The 22,644-nt window shown below is 42.1% G+C and overlaps 1 protein-coding gene across 4 annotated transcripts in view; it reads left to right on the forward strand.

The window, feature by feature from the left end:
* Positions 1-22,644, forward strand: part of LOC118429731 (rab11 family-interacting protein 4B-like) — a 193,631-nt gene that overhangs the window by 76,855 nt on the left and 94,132 nt on the right. For all 4 annotated transcript variants that reach the window (XM_035840350.1, XM_035840352.1, XM_035840351.1 and 1 more), the window contains exon 2: positions 12,821-12,938. In XM_035840350.1, the coding sequence (XP_035696243.1) occupies positions 12,821-12,938 (118 nt within the window). The remainder of the gene's footprint in view (positions 1-12,820; positions 12,939-22,644) is intronic.

Genomic DNA, 22,644 nt, shown 5'->3' on the forward strand with positions numbered 1-22,644 from the left:
ACAAGGCGTTATACCGGTACTTCTTCGTAAGCTACATATATAATTAACAAGGTGACGTGCCCAACTGTAGCTACATATGCAAGACGTGGCATGTGCACTGAGGTTCGACTGCAGCTGAACAAACACAATGCTGCTGCGGGCTGAAGGGTGAACTAGAATCGCCTAAACCTATACTGTAACCAGTAACGTCCATATAATGGCACAACGGCTGCCTAGGCTTGCGTACAATTGTGGAAACTCTCACTCACAATAAGCTGAACATGGCTATACAATGGTACCGCACAGACTAATTCTGTGGGTATAGCTACTGAGAGTCTGCGGTAGAGTGGAGCGTGTAGAGAACTTAGTGTCTATATAGCTAGGATACCACTCTTTATTTTGCCGGCGAGCAGCTGCGCGAACTCATATCTCTGGTCGAAGGTGCAGTCGAGGTAAGCCTGGAAAGCGTCCGAAGACCAGTCACCCAGCAGCTTCAGCACTTGCGGGTCCGCCCCGCAATGCCAGGCGTAGGTCGCACCGCCACGCCGGAAGCTGTGGCCGGAGTAGCTGCTTGGAGGTAAGCCGACCGCGTAGAGGAGCGTCTTCAGATGTTTGACGAGGGTGTCATGTGTCAGGGACGTGAGACCTCCGCCGGTGCTGGGTACAAGAAAGGCAGGTGCATCGAGGGGGGCCCGGATCATATTACACATGTGAAGGTACGCGTGTTTCGGGCACAGAGGATGTCCCGTCAGATCTGGTAGAGGAAGTAGCAGCACCTTTTGCCGGAATTGTATGGTCTTAGACCACGTGACACGAAGAACTACACAGTCCCCGGAGACTTGGATGGCCCGGCGTGTCAGATGTTTGGCTGGGTCGAAGGAGGACTGCGATTTTGGAACCAGATTGGACTTACGGAGTAAAGAGAAAAACGCTACACAGAAGGCGGCCCACAGCGTCGCGTGCAGAGGTCTCGTCAAGTCCAACTCTTCACGGATGCGTAGCAAGATGGCTGGAGTGATTGGGAGCTTTTGCTGCGGCACATGAGAGGAGGACCTGCGGATGGAATTAATGACTAGTTTGAGCTCGAAGCCGCCTGCTGGTGGGGGCTCAAAGCCGTGGAAGCGCTGCAGCGTTCGCGCTCCATGAACATAAAGCTGGACACTGTTCGGGCTCTTCAGCGAGCGGGATAGGAACTGCGCGAACCTGGTGAGTGTCTTAGAGTCTGTAGGAATTGCAGGAAGTCCGAAAAACTCGCAGAATAACAGGAACGCTCTCCACTGGGTTCGGAAATTGCTGTAGGTGCCTGCTGCGAAGGCTGACTTCTTGGCCTGGTCAACCTCGGAGTCCAGCAGCTGCAATGGCGACTGTAGACCTGAAAAAGTTACAACTGAGTCAATAGCTCGAAGTGTTGAGCGGTAACGTCTACGCTAGAAGTGTGCTGGCCTGCTGTCAGACGCTGGAATTCATTCGCATGATACGCAGAGGTTGACCAGCGACTGAGGTGGTCAGCAAGCCGATTATCCAGACCAGGGATATGTATAGCCCTGAGTTCGAACTGCCAAGCGGCGGTGCATAGCCACAAATTTCTCAGGCAGGTTTGCAGGAAGGTCGCACGACTCCTACCAGAGTTCAACACCGTTACAGCGGCTTCATTGTCACACATGACTACGATTCTGCGCCCGGCCCAGTACTTGCCCCACAACCTGACGCACACCAATATTGACAAGAGTTCCAAACTGTTGATGCATGGCTGCGACTCGAGGAGAGACGGCGGGAATGACGCGTGGAAGTACTCGCCGGACCCTTGCAGAAAACCGCCGCAGCCGGATAAGCAGGCGTCCGAGCTGAAGACTGCATCAGGGTCTGACCAGGCGGCGTGCGATATCAGTGACACGCCGTTGTAGGTAGGTAAGAACGTGGCCCACCAGAGCAGATCTTTGCGGAACTCTTCGCTAATGCTCAACCTCTCACGCCTGTCCTTATAGCGCCGGAGGAAGAGAATCATGCGCGACACGAAGAGCCGTCCTGGCTTGACACAAGAGGCTACGAAGTGAAGCTTACCGAGCAACGACTCCACTTCTTGCCTGCGCACGAGAGTCTTGGACGACCAACAATGTAATTCTGCCATGGTGTCTGTCAGCCTGTCCGGTGTAACCTCTATAGTCATGCGTACTGAATCCACGGTACGCCCGAGGAACGTCATGCGAGTAGATGGAGGGCTGGCCTTGTCGTCTGCCTCAGTCAATACCAATGTCTGGAGGAGAAGGCCAAGTGTGTTGTACGCATCCCCCGCCCTCTGTGGGGAGTCTGCGCCACCGAAATCGTCCAGATAATTCACACAGGAGAACCCAAGTCCTGCGTAGATGTGCGTGACGGCGTCTGTTACACGCTGACAGGCTTGCGCTGACGAGCGCAGACCGAACGGCAAGGCCACGTCCGCGTAGGTACTGCCTCGCCAGGAAAAACCCAGGAGATGGTAATCTGCTGGATCCACGAACAATTGCCTATACGCCCTGCGTAAGTCTCTTTTAAACATCAAGCAGCCTGTACCGTGTTTGACTACCAAGGCGGTGAAGTCGTCGATAGAAGGGTACCGCAACCGGCGTGTCACACCCAGGTACGTACCTTTGGGAATGCCATCATTGACCGAAGAACCATCCGGGTAGCTGAAGTCCACCACGATTCTGCGATCTTGTGTGTCTTTCTTGGGCACTGTTTGTAGTGGATTGCACACCAAGGTTGGCATGAAAAACCCGAGCGGCAACGGGCCTATTGTCGCGCCGTGTGACAGCTCTTTTTGGATATAGGCGTCCACATGGCTGGCGTGTTGGATGGCCGAGGGGTGATTGGTATGCGGTACCTGTGGTGGGTCCGAGCGATCATAGTTCACCGGGAATCCGAACTCCAGTAAGTCACAAAGGTCTTTGTCGTGATAACCCTCCAACAGTGCGCGCCAGGCGCTGATATGCAGTTTGCTCGGTACGGGAATGCGCTCACCTTGAAAATTGTATACACCAGACTCTATTACTCTGTCGTGCCAGTGCTGATAATCCAATAAGTCATGCTGCACAGCTGTGTGCATGTCAGTCTTGAAACTCCTGACGTTGCTGCTTCCGTGGAAATCCTGTAACCGGATGTCCCAGATATGCGACCCACGATCGCCAATTGTCGAAGGCCATGAACCACTGTCCGGAATGTGCGGCACCTGAGTGCTGCCAGTAGAAGTGGGCAGGTCAAAGTAAACTTCACCGAAGCCTCCCCCATAATTATCATCACGAGAGTTGAAGGCACATGTACTTGTGCCTTCCCGAAGGTGGAAGGCTGCACCGTCTTCTATTGAAGTAAATAAGGCTACATAATCACTCCGGTTTTTCTGCGAAGCCGGCAAACTACCATCGATACCAAGTTCAGACATACTGTCCCTATTGTGCAAAACAGCACCTGCTTTTGTCGCAGCAGTTGAGTCCATCTCCTCACCCCTGTCATCGTCACGAGAAGCAAAGTCACATGAACTCGTACCATCCTGCATGTGCAACATTGCACTACCTTCCGTCGGAGGAAGGTCGTCAACATGAATACCGCGGGTTTTATGCGAAACCCGAAAACTAACAGGAACAGAAACCTCTCGGGAGGCAAAGATATCGGCACCAACAAAGACACTACTCACAGTTTGTTGCGCGTCTACTAAATCGGTGACTCTACCGATCCCCGCGCTTCCTTGTCCGGGAGTTTGTCAGGCCGTGCTCCCGGCGGCTTGGGCGCCGGTAGACCGCTTTGCATCTGTCTTCTTCCTTTCACAATCGGTCTCAGAATGCTTGTATTTTCTGTTCAGTCTTTTCCAGCAGAAGGAACAGGCATGCTCAAACCCGCAGGACGCGACGCTGCAGTCATTCTTGTTGAAGGCCCAGCAAAACTTAGGTGCCTTTGGTTTTTCGGCGGGTGCCTGACTGGTCGCTGCACTAGAAGGCTTGAGACGTGTCGGGTCCGCATCAAAGTACATCTCTTTTAAGTGGGTCCAGTCCGCCGACCAGGAGCCCGGTTTTTGTAACGCCTCCCGCAACGCTGCTGCGTGAAAGCTCCTCACGACTGACCACTTGTATCTAGCCAACTTCGTACAGGCGCATTGGAGGATAGACAGCCTTCCCGCCAATTCCCACTGTGACATGGAGGCGACGGCTGTTTGCAACAAGCCCATGCTTCCAACTAAAAACTCCTCCATCGTAAGCTCGTCATACATCGTCGGTTCTGCTGACTCGAAACTGTACACGAAAGCCTCAGGGGAGAGGGTCTTACCTTCTGTCTTCTTCCGAGAGCCGATAAGGTCTGGATACTTTGCGGTCACTTCCGCCTGCAGAGGACTGTTGTCACGTAACTGCTGTAACGTGATATCGCCGGGGCCCAACAAACTCGTGTGCGCGGGGTCTTTCGTGTGCAGCTCCGGCGGCTTTGGAAGAGTAGGATCGGTCTCTTTGGCGGGTTCTGTGCTGCAGCGTGCCTTCTTGAGCTCTTCCTCCAACTCGGCGACTTCCTTCTCCAAACGGGCTTGCTTAAGCTGCTCTTGTAACTCGGCTTTTCGCCTCTCCAGATCCGCGGTGGCTTTGACCTTGCCGCCCGCCGGCGGCGTGGCCTCTTCCGACTCCGTGTCAGAGTGGACAGGGTGGACAGGCTGGCTGATCCCCTTACAGTGCTTGTTACCTCTGCCGTTGGGGTGAAGGGAGTTGTCTTGCCCGCACCCGGGACATTTTTTGGCCCGTTTTGGCATGTCGAATCGCGTAAACTTGCACAAAAAATTGCATAAAAGTTAACTCTGCGATCTACGTCCTCTCGGACTGCTTTACATGGGAGACAGGAGAATCACGTGAGCCCGAGGGCATAGGTTATGGCTCATGCGCAGTAAATTATTTCATTTACGCTTTCCGCCTAAATCAACACAATTAATTGTTGGTCTATGAGTATGAATGATTCTTTTAATGAAAGCAGCAGTGAATTTTGCCACACTTTCGGACATAGAGAGACATATATTGAAAGCTTAAAAAGCACTCACTACAGTACATCCCCTGAATTGAATCAGACATAATTTTACTAATATGTGCAATATCGTAATTGCTTACCACCCCCCACCCCCTGCCAAACAAGGCAATCAGAGATGGCAGACTTCACCCCCTTTACCCCTTCTTCTTTAGGTCAGAAACACATGTACACACTGTCACTGTCAAATAGACAGAGAGACACCCCCAAAACTGGTCTGTTGTGAGCAAGGAGTTTAAAAAAGACCTCCTTAGTGAAGCATCAACAGTGATACCTGTTGTGTATAAAGGTCTTGTGCGGGTCACCAGGTGTAAATAATGCATGAGCACGCAAGACAGTGAGGTGTGAAGGATCGGCAATTCACACACAATGCACCGTGTCTTCTTTGTCCTTGAGTTACAGTTGACCTCTGCACATGTAGTAAAGGTCATTTTTGCTTCTTGGTTGGAGGCATGCTGTCTTTTTGTGAAACGAGGTGTATGATCTTTAAGTTTAAGTGAATGTAGTCACGTTTGCTTTAATTGGGGACAAAACTTACTTGTACCAACAAAGTCTTCATTTATGCAGAAGAGTTTAGCCTCATGAATAAGAATATTATGTTTTTTTAAGATTTAAATGTACAGGTCTGTAAGACTGTATATAGTTTGACTTCATTTTTTAGAATTCACGTAGATTTCGGCTGGCATTTATATCCTAATGATTGTAAAAGTATTAAAATCTATAGCTTTGCTAGCAATTCTTTATTATGGTGTCGTAAACCAATAGAATTGATCCCTGGCTGCAGGTGCACGTGTGACCTGTTCCGCCCCCCTCTCTGTTGATACTCTGGTGGGGAACAGACCACCTTTGGTCCCTGGTGTCAATCATGTCATTGTTCTGTACTTCTCCAGTCTGAGTGAACTTTGAGCTACTCATAATGGCAGCAAATCCTAAACATCTCAACACGACTTTTGTCCGTCAAAAAAAGATTAAGACTTTGAATAAAGAATTTTGAAGTGGTGTAACTGTTTTTTTGCACATGAACATGTACAATTACTCTAACTTGTAGAGCCCCTAGTCTAGACTAGAGCCCTTAGTGCTACAGTTTTTAGGTAGCCTCACAGCCACTTCAGAATTTTGTAAGAGGGCAAAATTCCAAATACTTAGTAATAGCCATAAGGACCGTCTGTGATAATATTTCTGAAGTAGTGGTCTACTATATAATACTAATTAAGATTGGAAGTATCGTGCTGTTCTTGCATTTGTATGAAAAGATACGCCCAGAAAATCAAAAATAAAATCAGCATGTAAGTGTTGCTTTTTATAAGGATTTCTTATCATCATCTTCAATACTATATGTATATACTTAGCCCACAAAGTGGACTATTACTAGTATTAGCAGTTGCGCAGTGACCAATATTAGTGCATCATTTAGTGCAATATTAGTGCATTTCTTCTTATATCAAAGAATTATCTGTGAAATTTACAAAGTAGTATAGAATGTGAGGAGCAATCCTCTGAATGTCTGTGACAAGGAAATTTAAAAGGACTGACTCCAGTAGTAGTACTGCATGTACAGTACTAGTACTGGTATCAATAGAGGAGAAGACATTTTAAACTTTGTTAATAAACTTAAAGTTTTCCTTCCAGATGGTCATTATGGGGCTGTGGCTATGGGCCATTTTCAGTCAATTCAATCTATTCAATCCAACAAAAGTCTGGAATGACCTTATCTGTTTTAGACCCTATCGTGGCCACGATATTGGCTTCCTGATTAAGCCGAGATCATGTTGTTTCCCCACATGGATAGCCATATGGTGTGTTATTGTACATCAATAGCTCTGTTTACATACACAGGATCATAACTGTGGAACCTCCTACTAGTATATGTGTAAATCTTTGACAGCATTGGGTAAACATCCCATATCCGATTGCCAATTGGATAATTCTTTTTCAGGCCATTGTGAGCGTTTGTAGGTCAGGTTATTGTGAAGCCAATGTGTATTGGATGGCATCTTATTGTTATTTGTTGATGACCCATGACAGATGCGTCTGGCATTTATGTCATGGTTGCAATTCTTATGTAATATGGTAATGCTTAGGCCACACAAATTTAACTAGTTGGTTGTTAGATTAAAAATAATTGTTATGTAATATTGCAATGCTTAGACACACAAATCTAATTTGTTGGCTGTCAGATTTAAAGAAATATTATTGTGCAATGAAATATCAACAGGAAGTCAGATCAGAGTGAAAAGTACATAGTATTTTTTAATGTATGTATTGGTACAGAAGTTGGTAGGGAATGAATTAGTGAGATGCCAAAATCCTCCTATCAAAGTAACGCTCTGTTTCCATCTTCCTCAGTTTTTTGCCCAGTTAACGTCTTAGGACCGAGGTAACAAATTGGTACTGTCTTTTTCTTTTGAGTCTCTTTGTCCAACTGATTATAGCCTTTGCTTTTTACCATATTTGAATAATATTAATAACTGGGACTGCAGATGTGGAAAATTGAGAAATTAGACCTGATCATTTTCATTGAGTACAGTTTTGTATTGGATCGGCAGTAATACATTGATATGCAGGCAATTTTGAAACTTTGAAATTGCAAGCTTGCGCAAGGTACAAAACATGGCGTCTATATAACTACAGTTCTATAAGGCTAATCTACTAATACAAGGGTACCTAGTATGGGATGAAAATGGTCTTTTCACAATCATTGGAGGGGTTTCTACAATATAGCTACTGTAGATAACCCTTTATTACTGAATACAGTGGCTGTGGTTGTTAAACAAACTGAATTTGACCTGTGAATGTGTCATGGAATTTCTCTTACTCAGCTTTTATGTCTGGAGTTCCCAAACAGCAGTGAGGCCAGACCTGGCAGGTTTATTTGTGCTCGGCAGGACGGCGTGTCACTGTCCACAATGCACAACGCAGTGTATAATCAGCCATGTTTGTCGGACAAACTGGCAAACTGTACTTTGACTGGCCCAGTGTTGGTTTCCAAACACTTCCACCGTTCAGCCTTATTGGCGAGGAGGTAGTCAGACCGTAAAACTGGACAAAAAAAGTTTCAGACAGCCCTTTCAAATTGGTCAGAAAGTGCACCGAACCATTTAACACTTCTGTTTTATTATATCCACTTCAAAGTGCGGAGTTTGAACAACGGTTGGTGCGTAAAGAAGGAGTTGAAATGTGAGAAATGTTGTTTTTGTTGATGGGTGACCATTTGGATGGCAGCTGCAGCTGCTGGACTTTGCCATGTAATCGTAGTGCTTTCACAAACATCGCGCTTATGTAACAGCAGTTCTTGGTAATAGAAATTGAGGTGCTTAATATTCAAACCAGACAAGGTCAAATGGTACAGTTGTGTATGAAAAACACATTATACCAGCTCAACATAGAGTCATTTGGTGTCATCTCACAAACAACATTTAGTCAAGCTTTCAAGGCTTCGTAATTGTCTAATTATCAATGATTGCTAAGAAGATTACCATTACATTAGAAGCGCTTTCTAATTATGATTTAATCAAATGCCTGCACAGCCTTTCATGATACTCCCCTATCAAATGGATGCCTCTACTAGTCTAGCTTAGTTGACCCAGAGAGCTGGGTCTTTTTTTTGTGCTCATAATACACTTTCGCTTGCCATGAAATTGTGATGAGTGCAGAGTTTTTGATGATTTTAAGTTAAAAAAGGGCATTCTTAGGTATCCCAAGAGGCTAAAATACTGTTCCAGAGGTCAGAGTAGAAGACTGTGACCACAGATGACCTGGTAGCATCCCTGGTCAATCAGAATTTCATGCTTGTCAGACATTTTCTCCCCAGTATAAGGGCGTCCAGGGGCATAAAGTTTCTTGTTATTCTAAGAAAAGTGCGTCCAGATGACGCGTTGACGCATGCCTAGCTAAAAAGCCTGCTATGAAAGTATGATGCAAGGGAAAGTTAATTGAGCCAGCGGTCACTACGGAGGATGGTACTCAGGCTAAGAGAGCCTGCTATATGGAGGCTAAAGGATGCCCCTGTATCCATGTAAAATGTGCACATCTCTACATTTGTAACAACTCACAACAAATATATCACCAACAGTGCCACGAATGACAGTACCATACCATTTTAGCAACGAAGTACAAAGACAGAATGTTCCCCCACCGGGTGTTTCAGACTATTAATACAGACATTACATGTAGACATGTCTATTAAGGTGGCGCATGAAGAGTTCCCATTCCCCTCTATGGTCAGCATGATGAGATGGAGGAGTCTGCCCAGTGGGTGTTCATGATGATGATTAGCCTGTTGATAGTCTTTCCCCTGATGATGGGAAGAGAGTATGAAGTACATTCCGTGCAGTTTAGAGTTTTTTTTCTGTAATGTAATTGTAAATACTGTAGGGGTTTTACTCTTTTAAGGGTCAGGACTAGAAAGACTTGTAATTTGAATGCAATTTCGTAAAAACTTTGTAAAGTTTGTGGGTGTTTTGTTGCATACATGTAGTAGGATATTAGAATGTTCATGATATCATCATTATCCTCGCCGAATGTCAATTAATGTTACTGAGGTGGGCCGTCATTGCTTTCCATGTCTGTTACTACTACATGTAGCACACATCTAGTATCATTACAAATAGCATTGCTTTTGTATGCTATTTGATATATGTAGCTACTCTCATGTCCCTAATAAACGTACCGGGACGTTTATTTTTTTCCCAGGAAAATTCCACCCGGTACGTTCTTATTTGGGACGGTACGTTTATTATTTTTTTGAAAATTGGGGCTTTGCTAACCAGGGACAACCGCATAATAAAAAGTTTGAGGTTTTCTGTCCATATGTCCGCGGTATTTTTGCTCAAAATTCACTATTCGGCCGAAGCAGCTCGGATTTCCCCTCCACTGTGACCCAAACATCCTAGCGATTATGTAAAATATCGGTCGATTTCGCTATGAATGCACAAAGTTAATGTTATTATTGGGAAAATAAGCCGCCACACTGACGTTTTGAAGCACAATTTTTTATATAAACAACTTTTACAGTCTCTATTTACATCGTAAATGAACACACTGATCACATAATTTAAATAGCATGTACAGTATATTTCCGACCATGTGGTTCCATGCGCTATCGGCAGCGACAACGGGGCGGACGAATAATTCCTTCACATAAGAAACAACAATTAGAACCTTCTTTCCCTTGTAATGTGAGTTTTGGGGTCGCAAATTCTCCAAAAACAGCAGAAATCCGTCAGTAAAAACAGCTTTAAACTTGAAGAAAAAGACGGAAACTGATCCAACATGGCTGCCAGGAATAACACGCACTGACAGTAAAGCTAGCACCCTGTTGCGAGCCAGATTCGAATCACTAAAATGAGGCCGTAAACGGGTGAAAATGATTTTATTTCGGTGTAATGATGGGCTCAAAATGTCATATATATTTTCAGAGTGTTGAATTTCAGAAATAATCATAAAATTTTAGCGGTTTCTAGTGTCAAAATATCTGTATAATCTGTAACATATTTAGTATTTGTGGCCTGAATGCTGGGCTACTTCACAGACGAGCTCTCACAAAAACTTTGTGAACAGTTTGTGTCCATTTTGGGAGTGTTGATGTGTGTTTTAATTGGTGGTTATGTCTAAAACATATATGGTTGAGTACTTGGAGCTATATTTATAATGATTTTATTGATATGCCAGTAATTTTAAGTAATGTACAAAAATATTTATTGATTACTTGCTTCAAGTTCTGAGTAGAAAATTCATGTATCATGTAAATTTTCACATGTTGAATTTGAAAGCACTGTTGGCCCCCGGTTAGGAGTATGTATACCTTTCATTAGAAAATGGAGAAAATATTATGATTTGAACAAGATATCTATAGTTATTCAATATTCATTATTCATACAGCTATATTTAACTGATTTGGTGATCAGGTATAAGTAAATGAAAATAACCTACCTGCTTATTATCTTCTTTCCCTTGAACAGAAGTAGCATGGACACAGTCTACGTCATGTCAATTTGGTCATTTTCTGGGGGGTATGTTTATTCCGGGGGGTATGTTTATTAGATTTTGAAGATTTGTCCGGGGGGTATGTTTATTCCGGAAGGTATGTTTATTAGGGACATGAGAGTAATTTATTACACAGAATCTGTTTGTTTTAAACTTGCAATCTTGCAGCATGATGAGATGGAGGAGTCTGCCCAGCGGGTGTTCATGATGATGATTGGCCTGTTGATAGTCGTTCCCTGATGATGGGAAGAGAGTATGAAGTACATTCCGTGCAGTTTACAGTATTTTTCCTGTAATGTAATTGTAAATACTGTAGGGGTTTTACTCTTTTAAGGGTCAGGACTAGAAAGACTTGCAATTTGAATGCAATTTGTAAAAAAATTTGTAAAGTTTGTGGGTGTTTTGTTGCATACATGTATGTAGCATGTTCATGATATCATCATCATCCTCGCGAAATGTCAGTTAATGTTACTGAGGTGGGCCGTCATTGCTTTCCATGTCAGTTACTACTACATGTAGCACACAGAGTTTCATTACAAATAGCATTGCTTTTGTATGCTATTTGATATATGTAGCTAATTTATTACACTGAATCTGTTTGTTTTAAACTTGTAATCTTGCAGCATGATGAGATGGAGGTATCTGCCCAGCGGGTGTTCATGATGATGATTGGCCTGTTGATAGTCTTTCCCCTGATGATGGGAAGAGAGTTGAAAGTATTTTTCCTGTAATGCGATGCTGTAGGGCCTGGGGTTTTGCTTTTTTAAGGTTCAGGACTAGTACTAGAAATACTTGAAATGCAATTTGGAAAATTTTTGATGAAATGAAATGGATCTCCGCTTATTTTATCACCTACATTGTGTGAGTGTGTTTTTGTCCCAATACTAAAAGTAGCACAAGAAGTGTGATTATTGATCTACAGTGTAGAAATGCTTAAATTGTTATGAATTGGTATGCTGTTTGGCACATAGGTAGGTAATTCATAATACATGTACTAGTAAGAGCCCTTGGTCTTCCGAGCCCTGTAGGACTTGTGCGATGATTAAAGGACAGTACTTCTAAAGATGTCCGCTCTAAGTTGAAAGTAGCAGTTCTTCAAAGGGACATTCTAAAGCCTAAATGTTCTGTCTAGACTAGATATAGATGATCTATGGTTCTTTAACTTTAAGTTATATAAGATATATTTTGCAAGGAGTGGTATTACCTGTCAAGACTGCTGAAGCTGATTTTGAATTACGTAATCAGGCTTTTAGCCAGGCATCCATCCAGGTGTCCTTTGGTCGGATGCACTGTTCTAAAACTTTGCTAAATACATTCCTTTGCACATCAAAATGTAGGAAATATAATACTGTTTCAGAGAGTTATGAATTTTGAAATTTTGCAAGGGAGAATGTCCCCAGACCCCCTACAATACTCGCACCTGAGGCACTTGCTGCAAGTGCAAGGGAAGAAATTTGGATCCACTATGTATATTATGTTAAAATCCTTAACTTAACTGATGTAGTGCTTAAGGTACTAGTTTACTTCTCGAAAAATGCAAACCCCATAAATTTTACACATCATGTTAAGATGTCTAGCTATAGGTATGTGTAATTTTAGATGTTCCTAGCACGAACAGGTTGATTATTTCAGACTATTATAAGATAGTCCAATCTTTCCAAAATACTGTCCATTTCTTCTCCCAATACTTCCCAATGCATAGGGTTTGGGGAGTCACACATCTTAAACCTTAGTATTTTATAGTGGACACTTTTGGAATAAAACTTTTGACTTTGATGATGAAAATGAGTTAATGCTGACTGACAGCCTGTCCCATGTCCTCCTGCAGGACCTGAGTGAGATCACAGCCCACCTGGACCCCACAGGGACGGGGGAGATCGGCTTCCAGGACTTCTACGAGGGCATGAAGAGGATGGTCGGGGGCTTCCAGTCAGACCATGACAAAGGTAAACTCATTATTCATAGATAAAAGAATGTCCTTCAAATACAATGTTGACTGATATGGTATATTATTGAATCTTCATGTCTCCTACACAACTACATTGTGTACTAATTCCTTTATCTGTAATTTTCTCAAACTTCAAATTCATTTAAATGGTAGACAGTTGCACCCACAGACAGCTATTCCCCCTGGAATAACCATTGACAGTATAGCATCAATTCCCATGATTCTGTCAGGCTAAGTAAGAGTAAGACACATTAAAACATCTCTAGAATGTCTGGAATTCCAGTATATCTAAAGTGTACAATGCACATACCCTAGAAATTGCTGATTCTGCATTATGAATTCATTATTAGGACTAATAAATATTTAGATTTACTGATGTGGTTGCCTTAGAAGTAGGATATTAGAATGATAAGACCCAGTTGAAAACTTGGTTGGAAAATCAGGTAAGTTGAACTGGTGATTAAAAAGTGTGAAGTAAAGCTGGCAACATTAAAACTTTGAAGAATCTACATGTAGATACCAGATTGCTGGCACAGACATATCTATATCTGTGGCAATCAATCAGTAACACAGGGAGGCAGATGTAGAGAATATCCCTTTTTGGTACATGACAGATGAACCAATTATCTTCCTTCATACCGATGGATCAAGAAGCTGGAGTCGTTCACCTTGTTTGATGTTGAACTTGACTAGAAAGTTGCAACTGTAGATATAGATTGGGGGCTCTCTCCAGTTTTTTTTTTTTTTTGCCCCACTCCCAGTCATTGTTCGAGATCAGATCATTGTTGTTAATTTTTGTTGTTAAAACCTGTCATTTTAAGCTTTACATTTTTGGATCAGGACAGGGGGAATTTGTCTGTCCCAAATGGCAAGTTTTCTTTCCCTGGACAGAGGAACAGGTCCTGAAGATAGCCTTGCTATAGATCTAAGACTCAGTTGATGTTTTACTAATCTAGTAATTGGGCAACCATAATTTTTGTTACCTTAAATGAACTTTTTTGAACGTTTACGTTTGCCATGTGCTGACATGCTATAGCTACATGTATATGCATACACTATACGGTTCTCCTTATAATACTTGAAATTGCAGACTAAAACTTTTCAAATTGGGCAATTCACAACTACGAACATTTGCCGTGAAGTTAGTGGTCATCCAAGTCTTTTACGTCCTATCGAATTATCTGTTGGTTGCAGTTAAACATTGGGAGGACCCACTAGAATTAGTACACCCCGGTGTTGATAATATCTAAAATTTGAAACGAACTGGAATGTAATATATATTCCTCTCCGAAAAATCATGTAGGGACTCGACTTTTGCTGTATCCTTGCAGCTCCCTGATTTACGCTCATCCCTGCTTGCAACATCAAATAATGGTTTTTGCGGATGAATGACTTTATCAGGGAAAGACATTGATTTTAAGCTGCAACCTGTACGGCCATTTGGAGGCCAGCCAAGTTTGGGTATTGACAAAGATTACTGTGTACATCCCTGGCAAAAGAGGGCGGCATAGAAGTGGCACATTGACAGAAAACTGAAGGTGCAATCGAAATCCTGCCCAATTCGGCGTCCGATTGTAATTTGATAGTTCAATAAATTCCGGCAGTTACTGACTAGGGGGACACGTAATCAATACTCGCAGAACGATCAGGGAGCGCTCAAGTTTTATTGTATGAACAAGGTGAACATCAAGGCGTTACCGTAAAGAAAATGGGGATGAAATTGCTCATAATTTGTTATGGTGACATTAGACCCATGAGACCAGCAGAGAGCCATAACTCTGAATACTAGTCAATGCTTGGAGTTGAAGTGGCTATATAGTATATAGCTAGCACTTATGATAATCTCAGCCTTTGCCCAAATCACACACATGAAGAAGCGATAAAGTATTATTATAGCAATTTTGTGTCTAGTGTATGTATTCAACAAACAGTGATTTAACCTGTGAGATAGCATGTTTTTAGCGGCTTTATTTTTCAAAGGTTTATGACTAGTTTCATGTAGTTTGCATCTAGCTACACACATGTGCATTATCACCATAGGGCTGCCGTAGCACAGTGCATACATAACGTTAGCTGCTGCATTCCAAATTGTGTTTGTTTGTTACGTGTAGTTGTAACTACTTCTGTGTAACTCAAACTCAGCTATCCATGGCCAGGGCTGTAACTGGCCTCTCCCTTCAGTGGGAGGCTGGCTGGATGTTGGGGGGCTGCTATAAGTGAGATTTAATCAGGCCACATATAGCTGGTAATAGACCTTTAGCTCTGTGTTATGCCCCAAGGATAAGCAAGTTACTTACAAATGTACTCATGTAAGGCACATATACACTTATGTTTGTTAGTAATATAGTTGTTGTATGTGTAACTCAAACTCTACTATCCAGGGATGTAACTGGCCTCTCCTTGCAAAAGAAGGCCGGCCGGATGTTGGGCGGGCTGCTATAAACGAGATTTAATCAGGCTACATGTAGTTGGTAATAGACCTTTACCTCTGTGTTATGCCCCGAGGATAAGCAAGTTACTTACTCATGTAAGGCACATATACACTTAATACTGTGGTATCGATTTCCTTAATAATTCCACCTGGATGCAGGCTTAGCTTTATGCGTTCTCGCCTGTAGTACACACATGCACACATGGGCTAGGATTAACAGGATGGATCTCTCTTCTTTACACAATGTCCCTCAGGCAAACTGACTTTGATATGCACATACTGAAGGCCAGGTAGAACATTTAAGTTCGCAGGGATTTAATTTCGTGGTAGCGGGAAAAATGATATTTCGCAGTGGTTTTAAGTTCGAGGTAGCACCATGCACTGTACTACTGTAGTCTCTTACTGCCATGGAAAAATTTTCGCATTTTTAATGCATCCTGCCCAACTGTTGTATCTGCCTATTAGTAAGTAGGTAAATAATTGCATTTCAGAAGTGTGACCAAGGCATCAATACTCAAGAATATTGCTGTACCCATGCACAACTGTCATTTTAGGATAATACATATAGTGTTCTCATGTGTAGATGATATTTTAGTTGCTGTTGTTATTGTTCCTGCTACATATTGTACCCTGTTCAATTGTTTCTGTTACATACCCCAATGTATGTAATGTGATTGATTGTTTATACAATAGTCCAACATTTCATTTCATTTCATTTTATTTATTCATCTAGGGACAACATATCGCCACTAGGGTGGTTTTCAATGAGCCCTGCGTACATAAACGTTAAACAAAGGTTCAAATCAACTTAAATGCATGTAACTTAAAAATATTATACAACAACAACATGAGGATGTGGTTGCAGTCCTGACCCATGAGTGATGAAGGCAAAAGTTCCTACAACAGTATGGTACTGATATATGCAGCTGTAGGTATGGTACTTGTGAACACCAGGCTTATCAAGGAAAGAACATTTTGCCGGAAGGCACAACAGCCCAGCAGCAGCACTTAAGCACCAAGGACAGACCTACCATCTGTTTGGCTTTCAATAAACAAACAGCAGGTTTTCTTAATGGAATATATGATAAGACATTGGTTATGAAAACAGTAAACCATATGCAGGAGCCTGATAAGCTATTGAATTATTCAGATTTTTGTATCTATTTATCAAGGTCTTTTCTAGAAAAGAGTCATATGGGTGCATTGTGAGGAAGCAGAGCGACTGAGGGTGGAAATGGTGTATTTGTGGGTTTTCTCTGGAGTCTGTAGTGATGTTTTAGCTTGGACACTTGTGACGTAGTAACATCTCTAATCTACCCTAATTATTTGCTGTTATATATTAATATTAACTTAAATTAAGATCTGCTCCCCAGAGTAAGGAAGTGCATGGTTAGATTATAAGGGTGTAATTCCAGTCTTTAGAAAAAGCCTGACTTATATCTTCATGCTCTATTACATGGAGACGTATATTACAAAGGGATGTGGCAAAGAATTCCAAAGAGTAGAAACCCTGACTTAGAAATTCTTCTAAGTGCAGATCTGAAGGGTTGTTGCCCAGCTGCAGTATGCCACTTTGCATGGGAAGATGTAAGTCTTAAGTATAACACACTATGAATTTCTTGATGTTCGGCTTCTTTAAAACAAAATTTAATGTAAAGATAGGCTCTCGAATTTTGATAAAACATGACAGAAGCTAAACAATGTCTTCAGTATGGCCGACACAACAACTACAAAATTATGCATAGCTTACAGTCATTGAAATTAAAGCTTTGAAAACAATCCTCGAGAAAGAAAAGGAGATGATAATCTACAGCTATATGCAAGGGGCTATCATCAGCTATATTCCATAGGCAGTGTTGGGAAATTGCATTGGCTTCAACAACACAGCACTGTTCTCAAGATTCACAATAGGGAAAATAGACAATACACTACAAAGCAAAACAATGAGCTTTCATCTGTACAAAGGTAAAGAAAGGTTTTGAATTTGGGCAGAGATAAAATGACAGACCTAGAAGCCAAACAAACAATGTTTTCAATATGGCGGACACAACAAGTACACATTGTATAACAATAGGAAACACTTAGTCTAACACTGTGAGGCAAACCCGTTTTTAATGGATCATTGCGTGTTTTATAACCATTCCGTGTTCTGTGACCCTGACCTGGAGTCGCTATCTGTTAAATACGCGCAACTCCAGAAAAACGTACATTAGCAACGCAAAAAATGCCTAAAACTAGCCCGACTGCGGAATCTACTCGGAGATTACTATGATAGGAATGGAGACTAATGTTGAATCCAAGGAGATTGAAATCCTTGCTGAATCCTTCCCTTTTTGTAGATAACTCCGAAAAAATTAATATTAGCTTAGACAGCGTAACTTCATACTAGGGTTTATTTACAAGTAATGAGGTTTATACTTAGTACAAGCACAAGGTGAGTGAATGGATATTGTATATACATGACCTGAGGCAGACGTTGAAGATGCGAGTCTACAATCAATCACCAAAGCGCATGTACTTTATATTTCGAGTCTTGTTTAGAAGCAAACTTTTGATACACATGTCAAGCTTATTGCATATTTTGTATCAGTCGGAAACCTGGGGCTTTAATAATGCAAATCCTGTCAATCGAATCGCTTCGAAACTGATGAAAATGCCTTTCTTATACACTTAGCCCTACACTACACTTAGCAGAATGGGAGTTCCCCATTCAAACGGAAGCTTCTCTCAACCAAGTAAATGTGCCAAGCCTGTTTGTCTTCTGTCTGTTACGGCAACAATGGCCGAATACACATTTCATATTGAAGGACAGACGGTTGCCGTCTACAGTTATTATGTATAAGTCTGACTCCTGAAAGGAACATCAAGATTAGCAAAATTATGAAGGTCGGTCTCGTGACTTTGTACAGAAGATTTTATCGGGTGTTCATTTTTTTTGTTAGCAAAGAAGTGTGTATGATATACTAGTATTGTGAATGTCTCATGTGTCAGAGCAAGGAGGTTTTACCTCCTTGGTCAGACCTTGGTCAGACCAAGGAGGTTGGTCAGACATGTACTACTAGTATCTGATCCACCTGCACAATTGTGCCAATTGGAAGATGAGCCAAACAAGACTAGCTTCTTAGTGGGATTTTATGTGCCATCTGGGCAGTTAACATTAGGTAATAATGTTATCATTGTCTATTATTATTCTCTATACTTGTTGAACTATTTCAAATTAAACTACATTTCTCAATCTTGGGACTTCGGGTATTCGGCCCCCAAAGATTATAGTGGACTGATCGTCAGCTAGCTGTTTGGATTACAGGAACAATCCAAGGGCTCTGGTTGGATAGGGGTGTTTGAAGAGTAGGTCCAGTCTGGAATAGAATTTGTGGGAAAATGCTTTTGACAGTTGCCAGGCCAGAGTAGTAATTGACGGTAAGGCTTTCCCGTCTGAAATTTCAATTCTTGAGATAATGGTGTATCTTTTTTTCACTCTCCCATAACATTACACATGACGTTATTAATGGTATATATTACTCTAATACTGCAACAGTGGTCACCCCTGTAGGGCCGGGGAGGAAGTGTGAAATTAGGTCGTAAACAAATGCAAAAGAAGGGAGGAACAATGGGTGGGGATTTCAGGGCAATTATCACTCTAACTACTACATTTTTACAAGTTTCCAGTCCACATTGGGTCATTTACATAATGAGGGCAATGCAGAGGGTTGCAGTGCCAAGTCTTAGTCTTTTGGAGACAGTTTGGCTGGCAGACAGAAAGACATTTAGTTTATATAGGGTAGCAATTGTAAGAAGGCACAAAAAGTAAAATAACAATTCTCCTTTTGTATTCATAAGGTGAAACACAACAGACAACAAAGGACCACTCACACTAAATAGATAATTGACAGATGGTGATTATTTGAGTGCACTGGCACATGAACCTTATAGTCTATACTGAGATTTATTCTCCATGATGGTTATCACGAAGCATTTTAATAGTCAGGGCCCTCACAATAAAAACGGAGCAGAAAACAAGTCCATTATAAGACTTAGTACTCTTAGTCCATTCACACCTTATAATTTGCTTGATGATTTTGGAACACAAACTGTTCACAGCGAAGTAGCTGTATAAAGTCTGGTATAAAATCTGGATGATGTTGAGTTTGTGAGAAAGATACCATTAGGCTGTCTGCTGACAAAGAGAACCATTGACTATTGGACATATTTTTAATATTTAAGCTGCTTCAGGATGTGAAGAGGTGACCATTTTCAGAATACTACCACCGAAGCAATGACTGTTTTACAGTCAACAGTCTGAGGGGATTGAATTGTGCCTTATAATCATCAATCCAAATCCTTTCTGACTGTGAAACCGTCGGTCCATGATATGGACCCGAACGGTCCAAATCATGACCCGAACGGTCGACATCATGACAATTCACGCCTTTCACGCCTTCCCTCACATCTCTCTGAGAGGTGTGAGGGAGACTTTTACCTGACATTTCTATCCCCGGGGATGCAATTTTCCCGCGGGAAAGCATGTTTTTTGACATTGTCTTCCCTGGGGTTGAGAGTTTAGACCCGACGGGGTAAGAAATTTACCCTTCGGTATCCCAATCTTGCTCCGCGGGGAGACCTAAAGGATAATCGGGACGCTCCAAAAAGACCGCGGTCAGCTTGCATTTTCCATCAATGATATCTTACGTTATGAACATTGTAGAATAATTATTTTTATATCACTATACTCAGTACGCCAAGAGCTACGCACTGATATCTCACTTGAAACTAGAGCATCAAGTTTGGTTGATTTTCCAAATACCAACTGTTTTTACTGATATAAAATGACTAGTGTTAATTCTCCATAGCGTATGCATGACGTGCATACTGGAGCAGTCTTAAGGTTTTTAGCAGGATGTGTCGCGAAAGCCTTGCCCACTGTACTTTCCCTGCAGCTCTTTTCTGTTCTGTATGCAGACACGCAGTAGGAGGTGAAGTTTCCTGCTGGAGATGTCTTAAAAGCCATGCCTTCGAGGCTGTTATCAATTCTAGAGCCTGGTGCCTTCTGACAGGAGTTAGAGCCTGTCTCCCCGAGAGCAGATCAAACCCTCAGCCCCTGTGGCACATTTAGTTCATGTCAGCGGGAACCTTTCATATTCGTAATACTCAAGCATGCGGAGTAAATGCATCTGGATCTAGTAGCTAGACAACTTTGACATCTGATGTTAATTCTTTTACATGAAGCTTTAGATATGAAGTCTAGGAAATTCAATGTAATATATATATAGTAAGATAGGGGAATCCAGTAGTATCCAGTTTATACTGCTTCTTGGGTCCCTGACACTGGTGGGCATTAGTAGGCTTAGATAAGTCACACTGTGCTTCCAATCCAAGTGGTTCTGACCAGCTCTGTCCAGTGGGTGAAGATGTATCTAGGACGAATGTGCATGCCGTTGATTCTAGATACATGTATTAGCTTGAAGTACAGAGTTGAATGTACATGTAGCAATAGATAACATAAAGTCTACCGTAATCAAGTAAAGTGATTCTTTGTAAAGTGCATTCTGAGATTTCCAGCATACATTTTACATATCTTAAATGTAACAAACGATCTTAATTCAAAGTCACATTTGTTTTTCAATGAATTCAAATTGAGCACAAGCAGCATCCGTCCTTTTGTTCTTTGTCGGAATTTCGACGCTGGGACGGACAAAAACTTTGCTCATTCCGTCCTCTGTGACGGACAAAAATTGGCATGTAAAGATATTGATTGAACCAAGCTAAGTCTACCAGCAAAATCTGCCCCAGAAAAAAAAGGAAATAGCATTTCATAGGGTCTAGATTGGACACCTTGGGACTGTCCCGCCTTAGACAGGATTTCCATTAAAAATCCAGGAGACGGACAAAAAATTCAGGCTGGCTAGAACACTGAGTAAAATGGAAAAGATACTTTCACACCACTTGGCAACCGAGTGCCTGAGTGTTGGTTGGCAACGTGCCTAACATAGATAAAGAACTTATATTAAAAGCCTTGAGGGATTATGGATACATTATATGATCATAGCTCAAGAACAATGTGGCACGTTCACTTTGATGTACAGTGTCCCTTCCCAGTAAATTGTGTGGGAGGTGTCTGTTACCTATAGCTAACAACCTACCTCTTTGAGCTGCAGCTGAACGGAATCGAGGTCACAAGTGCGTCTACGTGGGTGTGGTAATGACGTCTGTGGATGTGGTCGATACATACGTGTATTTGTGTATCAAATCAAATATGTGAATGACGTATTCTAAGCCTTGATCTACATGTGCCATAGTTGTAAAGTATGCAGATCTGCCAACAAAGTGGTATTTGCACTTCATGACGTAGCTCTTATAAGATTTGCATCTTACATATAATGGCGATGTATATCAGAAATATATACTAGATGTGGTAAATACCTTTCAAATCAAGATGTCGGCGCATGTTTCAGTCATCTTTGGCATGTAGCATTGCTCTCAAGTATGCAGATGACATTTTTTTTTCTGCGCCAACATTGCTCCTCATGATCACATGGTTACATGAAGAGTATATATATATATATATGCATTAAAAAGATGTGGGTGAAGTATTACCAAATTGCCAAATGCCTGTACCTTTGTAGCTGCCAAGTATGCTATAATGAAACTTTGATCTTGAAAAAAAATTGCCTGTCCTGTACTCCATTTGGCAGATAAAAATTAACTAATGTAGGCTATGGGTTGCATGATTTGTATTAAAAATAAGTTGGTGAAGTATTACCATTGCTTTGCCTGCACCTTTATAGCTGCCAAGTATATAGATATAGATATACAATATATTATATGCTGATGAAGCTTTGATCTTGAAGAAAGAATTGCCTGTGCTGTACTCCCTTGGGCTGCGGATGAGTATCACCTTGTGGGCTACGTGGTGCATAATGGAGATGTACTCTGATAGCAGGCCTGAACTAGATTAGGGGACTGCAGGATCCGTGAAATGCAATTCTGTCTGTCCGTGTTCATGTGTCAGAAGCTGTTTGGTAATGACAATGCAGATAGAGGTCTTCACGGCCATGTCTGATCATTGCCATTTGCACCACTGGCTAATGGAGCTGATCATCATCAAATGAGGCGGCAGTGAATGGCTTGTTTCTAGCGATGGTATTCCATTAGATGCGTAACTTGGTCATGCACTAGGGCCTTATTACTAGGATTATATATTATTATAAGTGCCAGTCCAATCTTTCTGGGCAGATGGTGATGAATCACAGCATTAGTTGAGGTTTGATGCCAC

This window comes from Branchiostoma floridae, chromosome 13 (assembly GCF_000003815.2).
Source record: "Branchiostoma floridae strain S238N-H82 chromosome 13, Bfl_VNyyK, whole genome shotgun sequence".
Classification (NCBI taxonomy): domain Eukaryota; kingdom Metazoa; phylum Chordata; class Leptocardii; order Amphioxiformes; family Branchiostomatidae; genus Branchiostoma; species Branchiostoma floridae.